This window comes from Ailuropoda melanoleuca, chromosome 17, assembly GCF_002007445.2.
Source record: "Ailuropoda melanoleuca isolate Jingjing chromosome 17, ASM200744v2, whole genome shotgun sequence".
NCBI classification, from domain to species: domain Eukaryota; kingdom Metazoa; phylum Chordata; class Mammalia; order Carnivora; family Ursidae; genus Ailuropoda; species Ailuropoda melanoleuca.
In genome coordinates, this window is record NC_048234.1 from 25,725,494 (window position 1) to 25,748,654 (window position 23,161).

The 23,161-nt window shown below is 44.7% G+C and overlaps 1 protein-coding gene across 16 annotated transcripts in view; it reads right to left on the minus strand.

The window, feature by feature from the left end:
- Positions 1-614: 614 nt before the first annotated feature.
- Positions 615-23,161, minus strand: part of TRPM3 (transient receptor potential cation channel subfamily M member 3) — a 774,831-nt gene continuing 752,284 nt past the window's right edge. For 15 of the 16 annotated variants that reach the window (XM_034646697.1, XM_034646707.1, XM_034646703.1 and 12 more), the window contains 4 exons: positions 16,511-16,661; positions 16,192-16,391; positions 14,032-14,164; positions 615-5,663 (listed from right to left, as the gene is read on the minus strand). In XM_034646697.1, the coding sequence (XP_034502588.1) occupies positions 4,211-5,663; positions 14,032-14,164; positions 16,192-16,391; positions 16,511-16,661 (1,937 nt within the window). In that variant the 3' untranslated portion in view covers positions 615-4,210. The remainder of the gene's footprint in view (positions 5,664-14,031; positions 14,165-16,191; positions 16,392-16,510; positions 16,662-23,161) is intronic. The other variant, XM_034646712.1, reaches the window with a different exon arrangement.

Here is a 23,161-nt window from a genome sequence, read left to right on the forward strand (position 1 = left end):
ACAAAACACAACTTGCCTACCACGGCTCATGGGGCTGGTTAGAGGACGTACATCGGCTTAGACAAGTATTTCCTCGTGGGCTAGAGGATTGTGAAGACCATAAAGCAGATTGGGAACAAAAGTGCTCATTTTGCGAGGATGTTGAATAACATGGAGTTGGGAACATAGTTAATCCTTGCAACATGTGCTTCTTTATTGAATGTTACAGATTGGTCAATGATTATAAAGCTGTCCTGTAACGTTCATTCATACAACCACATGCTACAACTAGGCTGGGTGAAACGTGGGTTACATATACGTGTACACGTGTTTTATAATACAGCATTGCTCGACACACCCAATGGTACAGTCTATAGATAGAGCATGATGGATGACTGGATAATATTGATTACCAAGACAGAAGTTAAACAGCCCGAACATTCGGGAAGATTAGACTGCACAGCCTCAGAAAGTCGAATTAATGTACTATCCAGTTATCTACCATGATATTATCTATAGAAACCATCTTTTAGAATACATTTGAGACATTCGGAAGAAACACACTGTGTGTTTTTACAAGTACACTTTTCCCACTGGATTATTCTTATATATATATATATATATATATATATATATTTTTTTATTAAAGGGGAACTTTCAAAGTGCTAAATATATATCCTACACCTGGAAGCTTAGACTTAAAAGGAAAGCCAGTTCTGGTAAAGTGCTGTATTCTGCCTGCTAATATGCCTTCTGGCTTAGAGAAATTTACGAACTAGCCATGACAATTGTGCCCAAGTTTTCCAGCTCCTCATTCAAATCCATCAAGGAGGAAGTTTCTAACCATAAGTATGTGGGTCAATCAGGGAATTTCCATGGCCATTTTCATAAAACACTCTTAATTTTTTTTTTCAAAAGGAACAAGCGACTTAGAACAAATCATTATGTATGGTAGCATGTAAAAATTGGCACCTCAGAAGCAGATGATGAAACCAAAGCTATTACTTCTGTGAGGTCTCTATGACTTTATTTACGTTCCTCAATAATGTGCTGCTCACGAGCTGCTTAATTCACAGAGACAGGTAATTAACGTCCCCTTGATCAGGGATGGGATGGAATAAACGAGCTGAACACAAGCTGACTGTACAAGGCCACAGAATCCATGTCATATCGGAGAGCAGAGAACCCAGAAATGGGAAGAAATGGGTTGAAGCAGAATGCACATGTATGTGCACAGGAAAGAAATGGCTCATGAGAATTGAACAGCTTACGTTTAAAGTCATTTAAATTTGGCGTATGTATTTTGCACACTTCACGAAAGCTGTAAGAGCTTCGTTTTCCTGTACAACAAAAGAACTAGGCAGTCACAAGGTCAGGACTGGTAAGTACTGTGTTTCTGCGGTCCTCTTCTGTTCTCTCCAGAAATCATGATGAATGGAAACACTTGTGCACATAATTTCTTTCCCTCACTTTCCATCTGGTCTAGAATGGGGCCCTAGAGGTGCCGAGATGTCCTGCTCTGTGGCCAAAGAATAATGGTTTCACCTCCTTCTTGGATTCCTCCACGGACTCACTCAGAGAGCCTTCTGGCTTTTTAAATCATCAAATGTTAGGCTACCAGTACATCAAACTAGCAAAATAGAATTTAAGGGACCAAAGGAATAAAATCTTGGTTCCAACTCTGGTGCTAAGACTTGGCCTTCCTGAGAATCACAGAGAAATGGTCTCAAATGTAAAGTGCCTATTACAACTGTATTGATTATGAACAAACATGGTTCTTCTTCCTCGTTATCAAGCAACATGGAACCAGGGGTACATGGACCCTTTCAAGTTATATTGCAACTCTCCATGTATGTACATTTTTTTTCTGGGGAGAGGGACCAGAGCTTTCGTCAGATTCTCACTGAGATTCAGGACTCAAGGAAGTTTAAGGGCAACTGATTTATTCTCAGACTAAACGCATGTTTGCTGAAAGGGAAACAGCCAATATGGGGCTCAATAAAAATGTAAGCATTTCTAGAGCAATTACGCACGAGGGAATCTGGTTGCTTGTGTCCGATTCACCCAGATACCAAAGAGTGAAAAGTAAATCTTTAATTCTTTATATGTGGCCTCATAACTATCTATTTCTATATCCAAAAGGCTTGCTCAGAGGGGTTAAAAAAAAAAAAAGACCCTAAAGCCTAGAGCTTTTGCCCATGTATTTACTTGATTTCACATAATGAGAAAATTTGGAGCTCACAATGACAACTCAACAGGAGAACCACATATTATTTTGGGGGGCAAGAACATTAGGTCATTTTCCTTAAAGATTTTATTCTTTTGAAAATCAGTGACACAAGTAGGAATTGGAAGATCTGAGGGTATTTCTTTATCCCCCCTTCCAATCCAGGTTCTGACCTAGCAGTGTACGTCTGTACTAAAGAGTCCATAATACTATCCAGTTTAGAAATGCATGTCTAATTCAGAGTGTACTTGGTGTAACCACTTTGTGCAGGAGAAACCAGACTAAATAAGATGTCATCACAGCAAGTGTTTCCGGACAGAAAAGAAGCAGAGGGCAGGTAGCCAGTCATTTTGGCAACTTTAGTTTGGTACAAGGAAGAGTTAAGGTCATAGGGATTTAAAAAACAAAACAAAACAAAATTTCAACATCTGTCAAAATCCAACGTAACAGAATGAAATCTTTCAATGGAACTCCTTGGATATTAAAAAATCCTGGTTATATCTCAAGGTAATAGAAAAGTCCAAGCCTCTTAAGAAAGCTCTATATGCCTGTTTATATACTATATATAAACATGTCTCTGTGTGAATGCATATATACGTATATAAGCAGCATATACTATAGAAGTCTTTACGTGGTTTATTTGCTTTCTACTTGAGTCTACTATATCATTTTTATAGCTCTGTATATAAGAAAAATATTCATGGTATGCCCGCAAATGATGGCTTTGGGTTGATACCAAATTCCCAGTCAATTCTAAGGTTATTTATGATTTGAAACTTCCTTAAAAAGTACTTTGGGACATTTCCATAAAAAAGATACCAGCCCTTGAAAAACTCCAATTAAATTTATGCTGAGCTCAGATTAAATGGCAAAACTCTAGGTATGAAAATATCCACATGTGATCAGATCTTCATATACAAAATGGTCATGTGATGAGTGGTGTGAAGAACTTCCAGGTATATCTTGGAGATGTTCAGAAGACATGGTGGAGTCATGCAAATGATGACAATCGTACAGCAGCATGACACATGACACGGATGGTGGGAATATAACAGTATAGCACATGGCAATTTTAGGTGAGTTCTGCCCACTATTTTTTTTTCTTTTAGTTCACTATCACATATTCAGTGAGTGACTTCATTGATGATAGGTGAGATACAAAATAAATTAAAAAATATAAAATTATTTAATTACATTCATCCTGAGCTTGCTCGACTATACTTGAATGCCCACTGTATATCATAAACCACTTGACAAATTTTTTTTAGCCTCAATTCTTCTTTCACTTTGATTGCAATACAAAAAGGCATTTCTTTTCCCTTTATTTTCTTCCAAAAAGATAAACAGTTGTGGCACCAGAAGTGAATATATAAGAGACAGGTGAACTATGACTGTTACCTTGTTTTTTCTTTATAATGATCAATTACAGAAGTGTTGGCATGAGAAGGATGTGGGACGTTAGGTAGAACTGCTTGCTGCCGGCTTATACTGAATAAAAAGGATGCTCTTCATCAGTCACCAGTGATGGAGCCAATGTGAAAAGAAAACAGAATTGAAGTTTAGAATATCTCATTTGTATGCTGGCTACTTTATTTTTATCTTATTTCGCAATTTAGCCCTGTATCCTAAAACTCTTGACAATGGTCAGAAATGGAAAGATGCCTCCTGGCATGGAGAATGCTTGAAGCCCCTTCGGTCCCAGAGCTCATGGCTTTCTGAAGTCACTAGACATACACATTCACCTCAACCCTTCTTCTCCCTCTTTTCCCTCCCTACCCATCAAGTGTGAACACGACTTAAAGCCCCCGTGTTTGGCACTGGGCTAGACCAAGTGCTTTCTTGATCGGTGGCCCAGAAGTCACCTTTGAGTTAACACCTCCCAAGGCATTGCTTGTTTTGCTCAGCTAAGAATAAAGCAGATCAGTTTCAAGGAAGGGGAACAGGTGGCGTTCGGGGAGAAGTTTAGGGCTGGATTCTTGAGCCTCCTGCAATGCTTATTAAGGTTTAGTTGTGCTTGCTTTCAAAGCTGTGGAAGGCGGACATTCTGGACAGTCTCCTCATGGACAGGCTGTCCCCTCGCCCCTCCGGCTTGGAGGACTTACTCCTCTGGAAGGGATTTCGCAGGCTTGCTGTGTTCCGCTGCCTGTCGAGTTTGTCACTGATGGAGAAGCTCTTCCTGGTGTGTGCATATGGCGCACTTGGCTCCTCTGCCGAGTAGCTGTTGGCACGCTCTATCTTGGGAACCGCGATGTTGTTGGACAGGGTTCTGTCTGAGTTATCACCCTCCTGGGAGGGTACGGTGATGGTGGCTCTCCGGCCTTTGGCCTCATTCTCCTCACTGTCAGAGCTGGGGTGACTCAGTTCTGCTTCTCGTTCGGGATGGCAGCAGGATGAATCCTCCACTTTGCCTCCAAGACTGCCAGGGAAGGTGGCCCTGTCAGCAATCACTTGAGGGGCATTGACACACCTTGTGTCAATACAGTCTGTAATACTTGTGTATTCTGCTGTTTTCATGGGCACCCCAAAGTTGGCGTAGTAGCTCCTCGAAGGAGAAAACATGAAGCTATGAGATTTCACGATGGGGGCCTCTTCTAGAAGAAAGGGCGTGGTGGCTAGGTAGCGGCTACTTTTGGAACGCTCGATGCTCTGGTACATGGGAGGGTCAGTGTCCCAGGGGTTTTGGCATTCTGGGAGGTGGGTATAGTCTGAAGAAAAAGATCTAGTGTCCATGGAGGTGATATCCTCAAAATCAATGCTCCGGCTTGGAGGTCTGTCTGTGGGTGCGAGAGTTGCATAGGCACTACTTGAAGGAGCTGTGGAAGGTGCTGGAGCCGAAAAGGTGGGCTCACCCAGCCCAAGGATGTTCATGGAATTGTCCAGAGGGTCTATGTCACAGTGGAGTTCATCCATGGCAGAGACATAGATGTCTATACACGAAGATGGTCTTCTGGAGTCAGGAACAATGGCCAAGGTGTTTGCAGGGGCTGCGGGAGCTTTGGATTCTTTTGCTACAGAGTGGGAACTAGTAGCCCGGTGTAGGCTCAGGGACCTTTCTTTAAAAAGACTTTCCAACTTTTCTATACCACCTTTGTCTTTCATACTGACAGAATAGAAAGAATGGCTTCTCATACGGGGCATTAGGGTTGGAGAAGTTGGGGACATGGTCTCCTCACCTGCAGGGTCTAGACTCTCTTGGAGCTTGAAGGTGTTCCCCTCCTGGCTGTTGAAGCTGCTCTGGCGCACAATGTAGGCGGCGTCCGTGCAGTCTGAGGAGGTCCGGGAGCGGATCTTGTTGGACTCAGCCCGCTCCAGACCTGTCAGGCGCTCCAGGGCTGTGGCCATGCGCCCAATGAGGTCCTCGAGCTGCGCCAGCCGGATGTCCACAGTCTGGAGCGAGGCCTTCATGCAGTGCTCTCTCTCGTTGACTTCCTCCAGCCGCATGGACATGTTCTCCACCCTGGGCGAGAAACAGAAGGAGGGTCACTCAAGGCCAGGCTCCTCTCTGGAGAATCTAAATCGTTTCGAGCTGGAAGAGGCCTTAGAGATGATCTAATCCAGTGCTATTTAGCCACCAAACCCCTTTCCACTCAGTAAAATTTAATGCACAATCCCAATAAACACCAAAGTTGAGAGGTTCTTATTGAAGTGGAGTGGGGCCAAAGCACCTCATGACTTGGCTGTGACTTGCGGCAGGGTTTAATGAACTAACCAAGTATTAGGGCGTCGGCTTAATCAGTCGCCACCAAAATTAGAACGTTGGATTTTTTTTTTTTAAAGATTTTATTTATTGGACAGAGATAGAGACAGCCAGCGAGAGAGGGAACACAAGCAGGGGGAGTGGGAGAGGAAGAAGCAGGCTCATAGCGGAGGAGCCTGATGTGGGGCTCGATCCCGGAACGCCAGGATCACGCCCTGAGCTGAAGGCAGATGCTTAACCGCTGTGCCACCCAGGTGCCCCAGAAAGTTGGATTTTGATGACCTTACTCAGAACTGCACAATGGAATTTTAGAAGGCAGCTCTTCTCGTTGCAGTGTCCACCGAAGACTTGGAGTATGGACCGGGGTTATTTTTATTTTGCGGGTTTTTTTTTTTTTAATTTTCTTATTTTTAAAAAAGGTTTTATTTATTTATTTATTTATTTATTTATTTATTTGACAGAGAGAGAGAGAGCTAGAGAGCGAGAGCAGAGGGAGGATCAGATGTCCCACTGAGCAGGGAACAGGAAGCCTGGCTGATCCCAGGACCCTGGGATCATGACCCGAGTGGAAGGCAGACGCTTAACTGAGCCCCTCAGGTGCCCCCATTTTGCATTTATATAATAATCTATTTTTGTTGTTGCCATTCACAATAATCTTTTTAAAATTTTGCTCCTCCAAAGGAATTAATACAGTCCTGTCACTGAGGCACCTGGAGTTGATCTAATTTAACCCAAGCCTTCCATTAATAAAGGAAGAGCAAACATCAAAGAATTTAACCAATATTACATAAAGTAATTTGTGGTAAACCCTGGAGTGTGCATCAATAAGTAAATTCTCCTACTCCTCTCTCTCTCTTTCTGTGTGTCTCTGGATTGCTGGTCACAGATGCCTTATATTACAGTTATTTCTAGATGTCTTCACCCTCCCCACTGGAAATTCTCAACAGCGTGTCTCATATTCCCTTTTCCATTTCCATGTTGCCAGGTGCCACTAATGGTTCAGTGAGACAATTGTGGTTATAAACTTGATTTCAACAGTTTAATAAGCTGCCTGGACATTTACGTACAAAGACAGAGCCCACATATTTAAAATAAAATTGTGCCATAGTTTTCACTCGACTGGGAAAGGGAAACCAGAGCCAAGCTTTGCTCTGACCAACTTTCACTGTGAAATGCCCCAAGGCAAATCTTTTGGAGATGCTGAATGAGATCCATTCACAACTTTTCTGGAAAGGCTAAAGATAAAGATACTTGCCCAATACTCCTAGTGCGCACAGTTAAGTCCCGTGACTGCTGACCCTCCAAAGAAACATGCAGGTGTGTGTGGGGGGGAGTATAGAATGTGCTTTACAAACAATGGTGGGAATTGGGGCTGGGCCCCCCCAGCTGTTGTGATGGGGGAAGGGAAGTGGTGGGGGCAATATGTTAATAGTAGCAACACCTCCATCAGAGAAGAATACATGTTTCAGGGCCCGAAAGAGGAGTAAGAGGCATGTGGTTTCCCTCTCGGAGGACCTGGCGGTCCTTTTTTTTTTTTTTTTAAGATTTTATTTATTTATTTGAGAGAGAGAGAGCGCGCGCGTGCGCAGGAGCAGAGCAGAGGCAGAGGGAGAAGCAGGCTCCCCACTGAAGGCAGACCCTTAACAGACTGAGCCCCGCCCCCAGCACCCCAGACCTGTAGGCTTTAAAAAACAAAAACAAAAACCGGCTCTTGTGGCCAGAGTGGGTGTGTGTGTGATTCTCTGGCCTCGGGCCACATTCCTGCCTCTATCAGCAACAGCCCTCTAGGTTCCCTTCACCCAGTCCAAGGTTCTGGACTGCCCTCCTGAGCCCTGCCTTGGAGACATCCTCCAGACGCTCCAGAACCTACCCCACCATTCCCAGGAGCCTGGAGCATTCTGCCACCACGCCCAAGTGGATTCCTAAAAGACCTGTAAATGGAGCAGTTTTGTATCTGGCAAACCCAGTGCTCTTCACCCAGCTAACGCAGCTGATTCAGAAGGAAAATACAACTTTCCGGTTTCCGTTCATTTTGTGGTATAAACATAGCTTGAGAAACAAACTAGTTACAATAATAAGTTTGTGTGTCTTAGAGACTCACGACTCACTTTGTCACCATCTAGCCTGCGCAGTTTGGTTTGGCAAGTCCTGCGATTTCATTTTTTGCAATGCAATAAGCTTTAGGTAAGTGGGTAAAATATGTCCTCATTAAAGTCAGAAGCAGGGAAGACGCATTTTTGTAGTATGAGACTTTCCATTTTGGATGCTCTAGGTACTGGGTCCTCCTAGTTGTTTAGTGTTGGCAGAGTCAAAAAAGGCAAGATGGTTTTCCTTCTCCCTCTCCCTCCTTTCCTGGAGCCTGGTATATACAAGGTTGGTATGGAAAGAGATAAAGATGCTCTTTCAGCCTAACTGCGTGTGATCGCAGGTCTGAGCACTACAAAGTATCTCCCTGCTCTGTGGGGAGCTCCCTCCCTGCATCCCACCTGCCTTCAGCCCAGGATCCAACACTGCAGAGAAAAGTAGCAGATGAGAGGCACAGCTAAGGCACCATGAGGCAATGGAAGAGTTAGGAACGGTCATGGATAGTAAAGACAGAAACTAAGAAGCCCAGCGGGATGGAAAGAACAGAGAGGGGGTGCAAGGAAGAAGAGGGTTTTCAAGGACAACAAAGAGGTACCCAGGGGGAACTTCAAGAGCAAAGGAAAGGAGCATGGCCCCAGGGAATGGAATAGTTGGAGGTGTTGGGGAAGACAGCTAGCACAGGTCCACGGAGCTATTCTTCACCAAATCTCTCCTCAGCGGGCTCTCCTGCGGGCTCTGAGGTGTTTTGAAATGCCAGACTTGGGACTGCGGGGGGACTGTTTCATCCGTCTTCTCCCGGATTTCTGGATGTGTTTAGCCACCAAACTGTATGATCATTTAGGTCATGAATAGAACTACAGAACTGTCGACGTTTAACACAGGAGTTAGAAAAGAAGAAAAGATCCTGGAATCAAATTTACATGTGTTTGTTCCATAAACAGAGTGCCTCCCTTAATCTTAAAACGTTTTTTTGAGAAGCAATTGTACATGGGTGTGCATCACTGATATAAATAGGTGTGAGGGACAAGCCGAGAGTTTTGGGTCACGATTGTAGTCACTGGTTGCTAACTCTGGTCAAACCACTCAGGAGATAAAATGGAGGAAAGAATGGTAAGAATTTATAGATCAACAGGAAGTCTCAAGAAGAGAGATACAGGAAGTCACTACATAAGGAAAAGAAGAGGGACCATGGAAAGGAAGATGCCATGTGGGAAGAACACTCTATTTTTCTTTCCCTTTTTTGCATCTCTAGGCTTCGCAGGGTTTACTCAGCGTTACTTAGGAGGCAAGCACAAGAGGGATACAACTGGGTCCTGGGAGGATGTGAGATGTCTCCTGCTCCTGGACACCCAAGAAAGTGACAGCCGGGACCCCACCAGAGGGCACTCAATGGGCTGGTGAAAAGCCCAGCGAAGAAGACAGCCAGCCTCTAATGGCCAATATGATGAGGAAAAGGGCATTCACGAGAAGATTCTAATGACAAAGAAAATGTCAGTTTCAATATGCAATTCCTTAAGAACTGCTATTTTCTACAAATTTTCTTTTCTGACAACTTCAAAATGTGGTTAAAGGAAATGCAGTAAAAGAAAAACAAGGATTGGCAGGCCATGCCTGTTTTATTTATTTTTAATTTTTAAAAAAGATTTTATTTATTTATTTATTTAATAGAGAGAGAGAGAGAGAACAAGCAGGGGAAGCGGCAGAGGGACAGGGAAAAGCAGGCGCTCTACTGGGCAGAGAGCCCAATGCAGGACTCAATCCCGTGACTCTGGGATCATGATCTCAGCGGAAGGCAAACAGTTAACCAAATGAGCTACCCAGGTGCCCGGCCATGCCTGTTTTAAATCTCAAATAAAATAAGATGAAAACAGAGATTCTTAACTGTGGGGAACAAATTGAGGGTTGCTGGAGGGGAGGTGGGTAGGGGGATGAGCTAAATGGGGGATGGGCATTAAGGAAGTCACTTGATGGAATGAGCACTGGGTATTGTATGCAACTGATGAATCACTAAATTCTACTGCTGAAACTAATAGTACACTATATGTTAATTAAGATGAATTTAAATAAAAAAAAATTTAAAAAATACTCCCCGGACTGCTAGCAGTAGGGTGGCTACAGGATGAAGGTAAACACAATCCTGTATCACAGGGCCTCTCGTGGGGGGAGGGGGTATGCTGACACAGGTGTTCAAATGAAGGGCAATGATGCAGAACAAATAATGCAAACTCTTGCTTATCCACAGACTGACACCTAATTTGTGAATTACTGAAGTCCCTTGGGGTCACCTTCCCTTCCCTTTGGGCCAGTCATCCTTCTCGTCATCCTGGGAAGAAAAAGGGAGTGCAATTTAAATCCAACTCAATCAGCAGAGATACCAAAGATCAGCACTGGAAAAAGATACGGTTGGGGGGTGGGTGAAGCCCATCCTTTTTGGCTTATACTGGTTTTTGATTACTTATGAGTCTCATAGATCCTAAGTTATTCTTGTCTCCCTTTGTTATGAAAATTAGAAGTTGAATACACTATTAATAGTCACATGACTATTCCTTTTTTTGGATCTAGGTGAAGAGCAAAAAGGGCACAAAGCCCTTTGGCTCAGGAAAGGTAATGTTAGATAAACAATGCTAGAAACAATGTATATGTTACTTTGCTTAAATTGTTCCTGGAGAGAAGAAAATTCAAACTGCAACTTCCTCTGGCAAGTGGAACTTGACAGGTGGAGTGATGGGGAGGATGATCTGGAAGCTGTAAGTCAGGGGTCTAAGAGCTAAATGCCTATGGGAAGGGCAGATGGAGTAAGTAGGTGAAGCAGGGAAGCCTAAGAGGACAGAAGCAGGGATTCTGTGGCACCAGAAGGCATGCCCAGGCCAGAGGCATTCAGAATGGATTTTTTTTAAGATTTTATTTATTTATTTGACAGAGAGACAGCCAGCGAGAGAGGGAACACAAGCAGGGGGAGTGGGAGAGGAAGAAGCAGGCTCCCAGTGGAGGAGCCTGATGTGGGACTCGATCCCGGAACGCNGAGAAGCAGGCTCCCAGCGGAGGAGCCTGATGTGGGACTCGATCCCGGAACGCCAGGATCACACCCTGAGCCGAAGGCAGACGCTTAACGACTGTGCCACCCAGGCGCCCCCAGAATGGATTTTAACAATCACTGCAAGCCTAACCCAACAAACCTCTGTGGGCAGATGTTGCCCACAAGCCACCAGTTTACAAACGCTGCTTTAAATGAGTTAGAGACCAGAAAAGAACTTCCAGCTGTGATCACCAGAAAATGTAGGCAACCCTTAAAAACCAATGGGAAATAGGGGCGCCTGGGTGGCTCAGTCGTTGAGCGTCTGCCTTCGGCTCAGGGCGTGATCCCGGTGTTCTGGGATAGAGCCCCACATCGGGCTCCTCCGCTAGGAGCCTGCTTCTTCCTCTCCTACTCCCCATGCTTGTGTTCCCTCTNCATAAAATGGGAAAAAGAAGGATTTTTCAGAATCGATTCCTATGAGGTGTTAGTGATCTCTTGAATATTGTATTGCCCTCTTTATGTACGATTTCTGTGCAAAAATATGACTTAGGAATGATGCAATTAAGTTGACAATTATGGAAGTATCTTTGTATTTCTAAAAAGATTTATGCAAGTAAAACTTCTATAAATAAGTTATGTTTTACCGGCAGTGGCAGGGAGAGGAGCGTGGGGCTCGCTATGTAAAAAAACCCAAGTCTTTTAGCAGAGCTGAGTCAGCTCTCGATTTTTCTGATCTCAAATCTCTGTATTGGGGCTAACATGAAGGGAGAATTATAGAATACCCTATACACTATGTGTATAGTTAATTATGTAAATTAAACATATATACCTATCCAAATGTGTGTATATGTATTATCTATCATTATCTATCATTTATTATCTATTATCTATTACCTATCTATCTGTTGAATATAAATAAGACGGGCGATTGCACCTGCCACTCCACTCAGAAAGGATATGTCCTAGAGAATGCATGAGATGGGTAATATGGATCCTCTATTTCCTTGGTTGATCTTTGTTCCCTCATGCACCTTGTAGTGTTTCTGTTGTGCAGAGTGCAATTCTAGTGTTTAAACATTTATTTTTTGGTACACTTGCAAATGCAAAACAAACCAATACCACCACCGCCACCAACAAAAATCAAACCCCAAACAAACACAGACAGAGGCAATAGAAGCAGGATGAGACCTGGGCTTAGATTCGCTTCTCTGCACGAGGCTTGGTCGTGAGCTTGTCCTGGTCCTCCAGGACCCTGTTCCTCCAAGAAGCCAGCTAATGCCCAGGACACATGAAGGGGGTGCCTATGATCTGTCCTGAATTTCTGGGAATTGTTCACCTCGGTCTTCATCCTTGAGGGTGGGGCTCTGTAACCACCCTGAGAGGAAGAGGGTCTTGGGGAAGGTGTCTCCTGCAAGTGTTTGCAGGTGTGGGGTAAGAGGCTTAGGTGAAGGTGCTATATATAGTTCCTTCCTGTTTCCATCCAGTTCCAAGGAATTGGTGACATGGTCACAAGTTCACAGGTGCCTGTGTCTGTACCTCTCAATCTAGGTCCCCAGAGAGGTGAAGGCTTCCTTGCATCTTAACTCTCCTTCCCCCTACCTTTCTTTGCTGCCAGGTCTGTAGCTTTTTGAGGTCAAAAAGCAATCCAAAATCTCTTATACATATGCTCTGGAAATATGTTTGAGCAATAGGCAATGTGTGTACGTGGCACAATTTTCTGGAAACCACATGGCTATATGTCGATTAATAACTAGCTTTTTCAAGGCCTCAGAATGAGAGATTTTTAGATTTACAGCTCCTTCCTCTGTTTGCCAGAAAATTGCTTCACAACATATTGTCCTAGAATGCTCTATTGTGCAATGACAGATGTGCATAAAATTTGTGCATGGCTTTAAACTTTGTTACTATTGGCCGAGTACCAATGGATACAATCGCTCAATAGCATGTGTGTATATACCTGCTTATCTAGACTGCATTCTTTAAAGAAATGAAGAGCCAGGGACAGAAGAATGCCACTTATGTAAATTCTACAGAGCCACTAGAGAGTGTACAAAGTGGGTAAGCAGATATAATGTCATTTCTTGAAAACTCGAGGTCACTGACTCATATCTTAGAAGTCTAAATCCTATCAACTGAAGTCATCAATATAATGTCTTTTCCCACTATTTTTAATAGCGCCATCTTCATATCACAAATGCTTACAACTTGAAGTTACACCAATGCTTTATAATAGTCTGCACGTTCGTTACCATAGTGGTTTCCAAATGCTGGGTTTTGAACGTGCCAGCCCAGAATGAAGTTTTTATTAGTCTACAGCAAAATGAGAAAAATCAGAAAATGTAAATTCCTTTGGATTAAGCTAGATTTATTACATTTCCAGGATTCTCTTCTTTGTATTTTGGGATTTCTTTTTTTCTTGTAGTCTTACTGGTCCACAAAACTATTTGGCCAGTGAGAGCTAAAAGTATATCAGCACGGGGCAGAAGAATCTGCTTCTCTCTTGTTTTATAAAAGGAATAAAACAAAATAATTCTGAAAAAACCCCTCATCCATTATTGTAACTAATTCACAAGTCTCTCGCTGCTGTTGATAAAAAAGGCACTGGATACCTATATAAACCAGATACCAGGACTGTTCTACTCCTGCTGAAAAGATGCCCAGAGATCTACAACCTGCTGGAGACCCTTGCATTGGGCTGGGTCTCTCTTGGTTGGTGTCTGGGCTGGAATGTTCCAATTTCTGGGCTGAGCCAGCAAGCCCTGCCCTGTCCTAGACTCAACAATCTAGTGTCCAGGAGAGTGGGTGCTACTGCCAGGACCTGTAANTCCTGAAGAGGACCAGGACCTGTAAGTATGGGATTTTGGTCTGTAGACACTTCAGACGATGTTCCATTCTCTCATAAGCTTGGACAATAACAATAAACACAAGGGGATCTCTGTTTTGGGGGGCAGTGCAAACAAAAATTATCGACAAAGCATACCATGACACAAAACATCCTTGCGAGGGGCTTGCGCCCATGGAACATACCTTTCTGAAGTCACCCGTATCCTCTCATCATTAGAGGAATTGAATCGATCATCCTTTTCTCTGAAATATTCCTCTATGCACTGCTCTTCGAAATCGTGTACTTTTTTGAGCTCATCATCAGTTATGAACAGTTCTGTGGAAAAAAGTGAGTGATATAAGACAGGAAGAATAAGCAATGGCGTCTGATCTGTGGGCCTAATGACATTGCTCATTTAATCAGCGTTAAGAAAAGGGGCTGAGATTCTTTACTGAGTCTCAGGCTAAATCCAAATCCAGTCGGGCAACCTCTCTCACCCTCCTCCTCCTGTGTGTTAGACTCACTATGGAGCCCTGACGTTCTGAGCGTACCTGGTTTACTGCAGGGACTGGTTAGAATTATACACATTGTAAGGCTGAGAAAGGAGCTAAACCAAAGAAAAAGAAGGTTACTCAAAAGCTCAACTTCTGGTTTGTGGAGTGTGGCAGACACCCACAGCTGAGGCTGGAAAGCCACATCCACACATCTCCAGCCTCCTCTGAAGTTGGCAGCAACCCCAAGACCCAGTTTGGCTCCACAGAAAGAAGTCTGCTGCAGGGAGGGGTGGTGTGCCAGGAAGAGGCTCTGCTTTCCTGAGAATATTCAGGGGTAGCTGCTTCTCTCTCTATTTTCTCACCTTCCCTCCTCTTCCTGCCTTGAAGACGAATGTGATGACTGGGAGGACAGCAGCTATTTTGCTACCACAAGACAGGGCAATAAGAATAGCAGAGTCTAAAAACAGGACTCGGGGTCTTTGACTTTTGGGAGCCATTTGCTGAGCTCTGGGCTCTTACCTCTTCACTTTTTGTTACATGAGAAAAATAAAACTTTATTGATTTGTGTTGCTGTTAGTTTGGTTTTCTGTTAATCTCAGTTAGAGTAATTCATTACACTGTAGAAAGAGCCCAGTGGAAATTTGAACCCTTTTCCCTCTAAGCTTTCTATTTGCCTGGATTTGTGTTTCTGGTGGCAATAGTGAATTCTGGAATTCCTGGCCCTCTTCAGCTCTCTAGGTTTAATGTCCAGACGAAGGTGGGCATNTGATACACTGTAGAAAGAGCCCAGTGGAAATTTGAACCCTTTTCCCTCTAAGCTTTCTATTTGCCTGGATTTGTGTTTCTGGTGGCAATAGTGAATTCTGGAATTCCTGGCCCTCTTCAGCTCTCTAGGTTTAATGTCCAGACGAAGGTGGGCATTGTTTTGTCAGGAAAGTTGTTAAAACCTTCAGACTTCAAGAAGCAGTTGAGGAAGAGGCTTTGGTTTAAGCTTTAGGGCATCAGTGATCACCGAGAGGCACCTCTTGGGCCACAACCCCAGAGGTCCTGGTTTGGTAGATTTAGCATAGGCGGTCTATTTGGCACACTTCGAGAAACCACAGGAGCTTGCTTGTATGGGGCTGGATTCCCAGTGGTTCTTAACCGTGGGTGGGGTACTAAGGGACATTTAGGGGCCTGCAGGAGTTATTGGTATTCAATGTGTGGAGGTGGGATGTGCTAAATCTTCTGCAATGTGTGGGACAAGCCCACACGTTGAAGAATTATTCCACCCCAATGCCAATAGAACCTCCTTTTAGAAACACTGGGTAGAAGGTGGATGGTAGAGTGTTTTCTGTTTTTCCTTTGCCTAATAGAGAGCAGGGCTGGTTTCCTCATGAGGTCATGCAGGCATAACTCCTAAGGCTTGGGGAATGTTTAAGACCTAAAAAAAAATGATAGGTCCAGAAATGATTATGGAAAATCAAACTTAGTCACCTGCAACCCAACTCAACCCAGGTAATGATGCCTGCAGTATATATAACATAGCGTTGGGGGCACATTAATATGGTGCATATATTTTGCGGTGGGACCTCTGGACAGTATGAAGTTTAGAACCCGTGAAGGTGCTAAAACAGCTCTGCTGGAGGACTGGTTTTATTCACCAAGAAAGATGTGAGGCTAAGAATGCTCCATTTCAGGTTCTTGTGTCTTTTCAGCACTGTTTCCCGCAGAAGCGCACCCTCCCGGGCCCTCCCAAGTGTTCAGAGATGTTAGCAGTCTGCAGGATGCTGGAGGAACCAGGTGGGCACGGGATCCTACGTGACTGTCTGCAGGAGGTCGTAGGATTTCCTGCTTTGTGGTGGCCCAGGGCTGTCACCCAAAGCTTACTCAGGCCGTAGTCCCTCTCATCTGGGTCACTCTCGTGTTTTCTCCATCGGCAACACAGATGCTGGAATATCATGGTCATGTGGCTAAAGATGATCAGCGGTGGGGGCAGAACCGGCCTTTCATGGAAGGTCATGATAAGCTGATACCTCTGAAACTTCCACACTTGGTTGGATATTGATTTTACCTCAAAGAATGTATTGCTGAAATAGAGATGAGAGAGAATGAAGTGAGAAACTCCACTCCTTCCTGAAGCACCGGAGCCTGCCCTCCTCTGGCTTCCCACTCCCATCCCAAGTCCTCGGAGGAAGGACCCACTTACTTAAAGACAGCGATGAGCAGGTTGACCAGCAGGATGTTAGCCACTAAAAGGTAGCAGGCCATGATGGCCGGCACAATCCAGGCTCCCGTCTTGCAGGGAGGCAACTGGATTATTTTGCCATCCTCCCGGGTCTCATTCTGTCCACAGGGAGCTGAAGGAAACAATAGAGGCAAGAAATGAGAAACTGTGGCTCTGTGATTTAAAATAATAATAAAAAAAAAGGACTGATTTGAATGAGAGAGGCTTTTTTAGATGGAGGAAAAAGACAGCCATTTCAAAACAAACAGAAAAAAAAAAAAGAATTTTAAAAAGCCAAAATAGGAAAATGAAAGCTTTGTGACTATCCCAAGGGATACCAGAGGGGAGCTGGTTCAGCCTGTCCCCCGAGTTGTCAAGGGACATGAAAGAGGTGTTGGGACCCCTGCTTGCTCACCCTGTCCCTTGCCCCCAACACAGAGTGAAGGATACTTGCTGTCACCAGGAAGCCTGGCGAGGGCTTTCCTGGGGAGTGGCCGGGGATGCAGATTCTCACTGCCCCAACAAGTTACCACCAAAATGTGCTGGGGAGGCCCAGCCTGCCGCCAGCTGTAAGAGCAGTGGCAGAGGGGTTATTGATTGGAATGAACACCAGGGCAGCAGTTAATTGCTGCAGGAAGCAACCCAGGGGCTCCGAGCTAACGATTTGCTGTCTCAGCGTGGAAGGCATAAAACAGGGCAGCGCCTTGGGAAGTTCGTGGAGGGCTTGTCGCTCGGTGCCCCTGATGGACGGCACTTCGCCGGGAGGCCAATGAGAGGTGATGAGCCAGGACCCTGGAGCCCTGAGTTACCTGCTTTGTTCCGGTAGCATTTCTATCCCAAAAATGTGCTTTTCAAGGGCTCAGGGCACAAAACCCAACTGCACTGAATACATGGGCAAGTGCGAAAAAAAAAAGTTCTGGAGGTGGGGGTGAGGAGGAAGGTGATGTGTGGGACTGGGGGAGCGTGAGTAATGTGCTAATGAGGCCTGCTTGGAGTTTCCAGGTAAATTCAGGGGAAAAGCAAATCCTTGACAGAGCTCCTTAGTGCTGCACAGGCAACATGGCCCAGGGGTGAGATCATGCCCCCAGGTGAGCAGGGAGAGGTGAGGTCGCTCTCTGTCTCCAGCTGCCTTAGGCTGGCTTTAGAAGGTGGCCTGTCTGTACAAAGGGGGTGGGGCATGCTGTGGGCTCAGCAGTTGCCACAGGAAGCTTTTGAAGGTCTGCCAGGAAGGTTTGCAATATTGGCCCAGAATCTTGGCTGGAGTATCTGGCAAGGGAGGTCCATTCCCTTCTTAAGAGCTAACGTTGCTCTGCGGTGCACTCCATCGTGATTCTCAACCCTGGCTGCACTGGGGAGCTTAAAAATCTGCCAATGCCCGGTCCCCCCGCCCCCACCAGGCAACTGAATCCGAATCTCTGAGGGTATCCCAGGCAAGGATATTTCTTTTACAACTTCCCAGGTGCCACTCAGGAGAGTCCACTGAGCTAGACTTAGGCTGGCAAGCTTATGTGATTTTTGACATGCTCTCAAGTCCAAAAATGCATGTTCTTAGCCTAAGAGGGTTTAATAATATCAGGACACTAAGACCCTGTTTTTTATGGACAGAAAAGAAGCTTCCTTGGATCTCAGCCTGCAAGGCGATTGCGTGTTGGAGCCAGGTGTGTTCCAACAGCCGGCATTGCTGTCATTGGCAGTTGGGGCACTAAAACCACCCAAGAGAGTCCTCTGGTAGAGGCTGATCATTTACTCCCTTGGAAGGAAAACCCAGGGATGGAGGCCTCCACATGCTTCACGATGAAGTCTGAAGTCTGAGGGTGGCTGGCCCAGTGCCCTCTCCTACCACTTCCTACCCCTCCCTCAGCGCACAAACTGGACTGAGTCTCTTGTGGTTCCTAGAAATGTCATGCTCTCTCTTACTTCTTGATTTTCAGCCATGCTTCTTTTGCTTCCAGAAGGCCCCTCTGAAACTTTGCTCCCACTCCCCTGCTCCAGCTGAGTGCATCCTATTCAGTTTTCAATATTCACTTAGCTTTCTTGAGCTTTCTGGAGCCCACCCCATCTCACTTTCTGCTCCCTTCCAGCCAGGACTGGGGTCAGTATTGACAGAGACCCTCTGTCTGCTTAAGCTCTGCTCAGGCTCTCTTGGGCTCTTTTTCGCTAGGGCTGGACTTCTGCGCTTCCACGTTTGTCTCTTCATTGTCAGTTTCAGCAAGAATCCTGCTAAGTCATTTTAGCCAGAATTCCCACCCTTAATAACTCATCACCATCAATATCTGGCCCGTTTTCTCATCTTCTACCATCCCCCAGCCGGTGTCTGGACCACCCTGGCCGGCTCTCTCCAAGAAGCCTGTTTGGCCGGTAGGGCCAGAACCCTCTTACCCTGGTATTTCCTCTTCCCGATTTTCCATCCACTGACCTACCCATAGATTTTCAGTTTCCCTGGCTGCATTCGGAGTTGGGCCCGATCTCTCTCTCCTATCACAAAACTCCATTGTAGTAGCTCCCCACCCCCTTGAATGAAGTCTCCCTTGTCATCTTCCCCAGGAAATGCTAATCGCGGTTCTTTATCTGGGATTCTCAAAAGCGAAGAAGAGTAGAGACTGGAGTATACATGTGGGGAAAGAATAGCATGTGCCAGCCTCTGCTCTGGGCACTTCACAAGGGGTGACATGCCTTACCCAAGATTACACGGCTAATAAGGGATAATGCCAGAACATTCAAACATTCATCCAAAAAATAGTGAGTTCTTGCTATGTGCCAGTGGAACTGGGACTGGAGATACAGTGATGAATGAAGAAGTGAGTCTTGTCTTCTCTCTGACCTCAGAGCCTGTAAGTACTCTGATTTATCTCATGCGGCCTTTCCAAGGTAGAAATACATAATAATAGTGGTGACCACCTAGTGCATGCTTAAATGTCGGGCCCTGTGCCATGAGCTTTATTTATATCGCCTTATTTTAATCATGACAATATTCTGACACAATAGATATTCTTATCCCCATTTTACAGACGAAGAACTGAGAAAGCTTTAGAATTCCTGTCAGAATCTCAGAGAGAGAAAGAACAGAGTAGGAAGTCCATGCAAGCCTTCTTGACTACAAATTCCCATTGTGCCTCTGAAGAAAGGGTCAACAAGGGATTGAGGGGAGTTTTTCTATTATAAACAAATGCGGACACAAGCTGATAGACATCTGAATTTTTCTTGTTTCCATCAACATGAATAACAGCCTGAGCTGTTCAGATGAGGTGACAAATTCAGAGAGTGAAGAAAGAAATCTGTTTCACATTATAGGTATCAAGATGTAGGGATCCACATCGCAAAGATTAAGATGCATGCCCTTTTGATTTCATCCTATATGGGGAAAAGAAAAAATTTTTTTAAATGCACACACTACCTTTTCCCCAAAGAGTAACAGAAATTTAAAATGAAACACTAAGCAGTGTTTGATATAATCAGTGTCATCCTTAAAAATATGACGAAGAAGGATATTTCTCCAAGATTGTCCCTTCCCCTCCTGTCGGAAGAAATGTCTCAAAACCTTATTCCAGATCACAGGCAATGGAATAAAGAGCTTAGCTGAGTGTATGACTACATTTATCCTATCTTTTTTTTTTTAAAGAAAGGATTTTCAACTAAAAATCCATCCTGAGAAGATAACAGGACAGAGGATTTCTCCACCTCCTTTTGAAAATCCATACAGTTTGCCAGAGGATTTAGAATTCCATTAGCGCAGCTCCTATGGCTTACTCCGAGGGTGAATTAGATTTAGATGGCTTTGCTCTTTTCTCACACCGCTTTTTAAATTTTTTTTTTTGTTTTTGTTTTTAAAGATTTTTTAATTTCTTTATTCCACAGAGATAGAGACAGCCAGCGAGAGAGGGAACACAAGCAGGGGGAGTGGGAGAGGAAGAAGCAGGCTCATAGAGGAAGAGCCTGATGTGGGGCTCGATCCCGTAACGCCGGGATCACGCCCTGAGCCGAAGGCAGACGCTCAACCGCTGTGCCACCCAGGCGCCCCTTAAATTTTTTTTTGGCAAGACAACCGGAGATGCTTCACTTCGTATGGTTACAACCTTCTAGAAGGTCCCTGATCTAAACGTCTTAGGTGGTGGTGGAGCCAGACGGGAGTTTTCTTTATAGAAGTGTGGGGCACTTTCTATTTCTTTCAATAGGGCTACCATCGATGTCTTCTAGTAATGGAGGACAGGAAGAGCAGGCGTAAGAGGAAGACCAGGGAAGCTCCAACTTTGTAAAGTCAAAAGCACCATCTGCCAGCTCTGCCTTTGATTTCTTCTGTGGTTCATTTCTTTTCCCTTCCCCTAGCCAAACAGCTAGGTAAGAGGCAAAGCAGTAGGGACTTGACACAAAGGTAACCGTCAGGAAGGAGTGAGAGGAGGCCTCAGTTTCTCTAGTTGTCAATGGAAGGACCAGGCCCATTGCTATTCCCTACAGCATGGGACACACACAACTCAAAAGTCCAAGACGATTTTAGAATACAGGGACAGGGCACTAAATAACACTGAATTGGAGAGTGAGAAACTGATGACCTTTTCAAATCCCTTTTGATCTCCCTGACTCCATCAGAGAGAATACGTCAGTTTGAGGATAATATTTCTTTAACACTTTCTTCATGTTTGCTAAACTCCCTTGTTAGGAGAAAATTGGGCAGGCTGAAGGCTCGAACAACTGGACAGAATTTCATAATAACGTGCTTGTCATTCTGTTTATTTTATGGTTATCTTCTATTTCTATCAAATCATACTGATTTTTCAACTTATGGCTATGACAATACATTTTTAAAAATAATTTAGGTTTGAAAAAGAAGCCAATTTCTCTAAAACCATTAAAGAGTAGAACACGTTTTTACAAAACCATGAATGGTTTATGTGACTAACAACTGAAAAAATGCTAGATGATTTCCAAGCCCATCTAGCCCTGTTATTCTATGACTCTGTGTTTCTGTGACGAGGAGCAAAAGACCACAATAACTCTCAGACTGGATCATCTGTCCCTGGAGCTAACACTAGGTCACTTGTAGAAGCCTTATTTTTTTCCACTCCTGGCACAAAAGCAATCAAATAATTAGCCCCCATTGCATGACATGGAACCCAGCCCCCATGGGGGAGTGGGGGGCACCAATGACAAAGCCTTTGACTCTTCAGGGCTTCTGGTCTACTTGCTGTTTGCACACATGTTCAGCCTTGAGCTACTTAAAAAGCACTATTAAACTGAATACACCTCATTTTTTCATCCAGTGAATTGGAGAGCAGGATGTCATAAGCCTAGGTAAGTCGTGTGTGTTGTGGGTGGGGGTGGGGCATGCATTACGGGGGAGAAATTCAATTCCCTCTGTTGTCTTGGTTCTCTGGTCTTCCTATTCTAAACGCGTAGCTTACCTGGAGACAAAATTGCCATTTTTTTTTTTTTACCGTTATTTGAGAGGCTTCCTTGGTAATTCATTCTTTGGGATCAGGAATTAGTATTAGAAAGATTCTGTGCAAGTCTTGCTGGGGCAGGATGTAGCTTGTTTCACACGTCCGTGAGTTTGTTGCCATGACACGCTGGATCGACTGCATCACTAGCTCCAATTTCTATCCTCCCCCCAGTCAAGCTCCTTTGACAGTTTCTCTCACTAAGCAGGTAGAAACTATTTCTTTGCCCCTTGATTCTGAGTTTGGCCATGTGAATGTCTTTGGCCAATGGGATGCTAGCAAATGTGATCCATACAGAACCTAGAAAAAACCCTTGAGTGTTTCTGTTTCCACTCTTCCACACCAGGCATAACCATGAGGAACAGGCCCGAGCTAGCCTGCTGGAGGATTAAGCACATGGGCCTCTGATTCCAGTCACTTCCGTCATTGGTGCTCAGGCTCTTCGGGATCAGCTGACAGCCAGCTGAGTCCCTGGCATGTGACCGAGCCCAGCCAAGACCAGGAGAACTGTCCAGCCAAGCCACATCCTCCTGAACTCGATACATGCCTGCAGCTTTAAGCCACTGCCTTCTGGGGTGGCGCGTCCCATAGCATTATCAATAGGTAATGTTCACATCTACGGCCAACAGACAATGTCAGTACATACCTGATACACTCAACTTCCTTTGCACTGCTCATAGCTAGGAGAGGCAGCCTGTCTTTCAAGACAAAGCCCTCAGTTCTTCCCCACCCTCCCCGTACTGCCCCCCAGTTTGGGGCCATTCCCACCATCATCCAAAGAGGAGCAAATTCACTGAATGACCAATGAATAATCAGACTCTGTCTTTAGAACTTAAACTGAGGTGCAGGAACTTTAGGGAGAGGATGCCAGGAGCTTCACTGAAAGATCACTGGAGTCAGACCACGTTAGATCATGTCAAAGGAAAGAAAGCCATTGGAGAGAAGGAGTGGAGAGTGAGGGGAGGAAGGAAAAGGGGAGAGACAGGGAGATGACTGCTTGATTGAGGCTGGAGGGAAGCGGTGAGAAAAGCAGATGAGAGCGGTCATGTCTTCAGAGTCTGGCTTCCCCAAACCACCTCCAGTTTCATTTCCAGTCAGCTCACGTCATCATGCTTTGTTTCCTGTCTTTGAATGTCTCTGAGGTTTCCTCTTATACACTTATAGTCAGTCTTTCTCTATTTAATCTAGCTTGAGTGGGTTT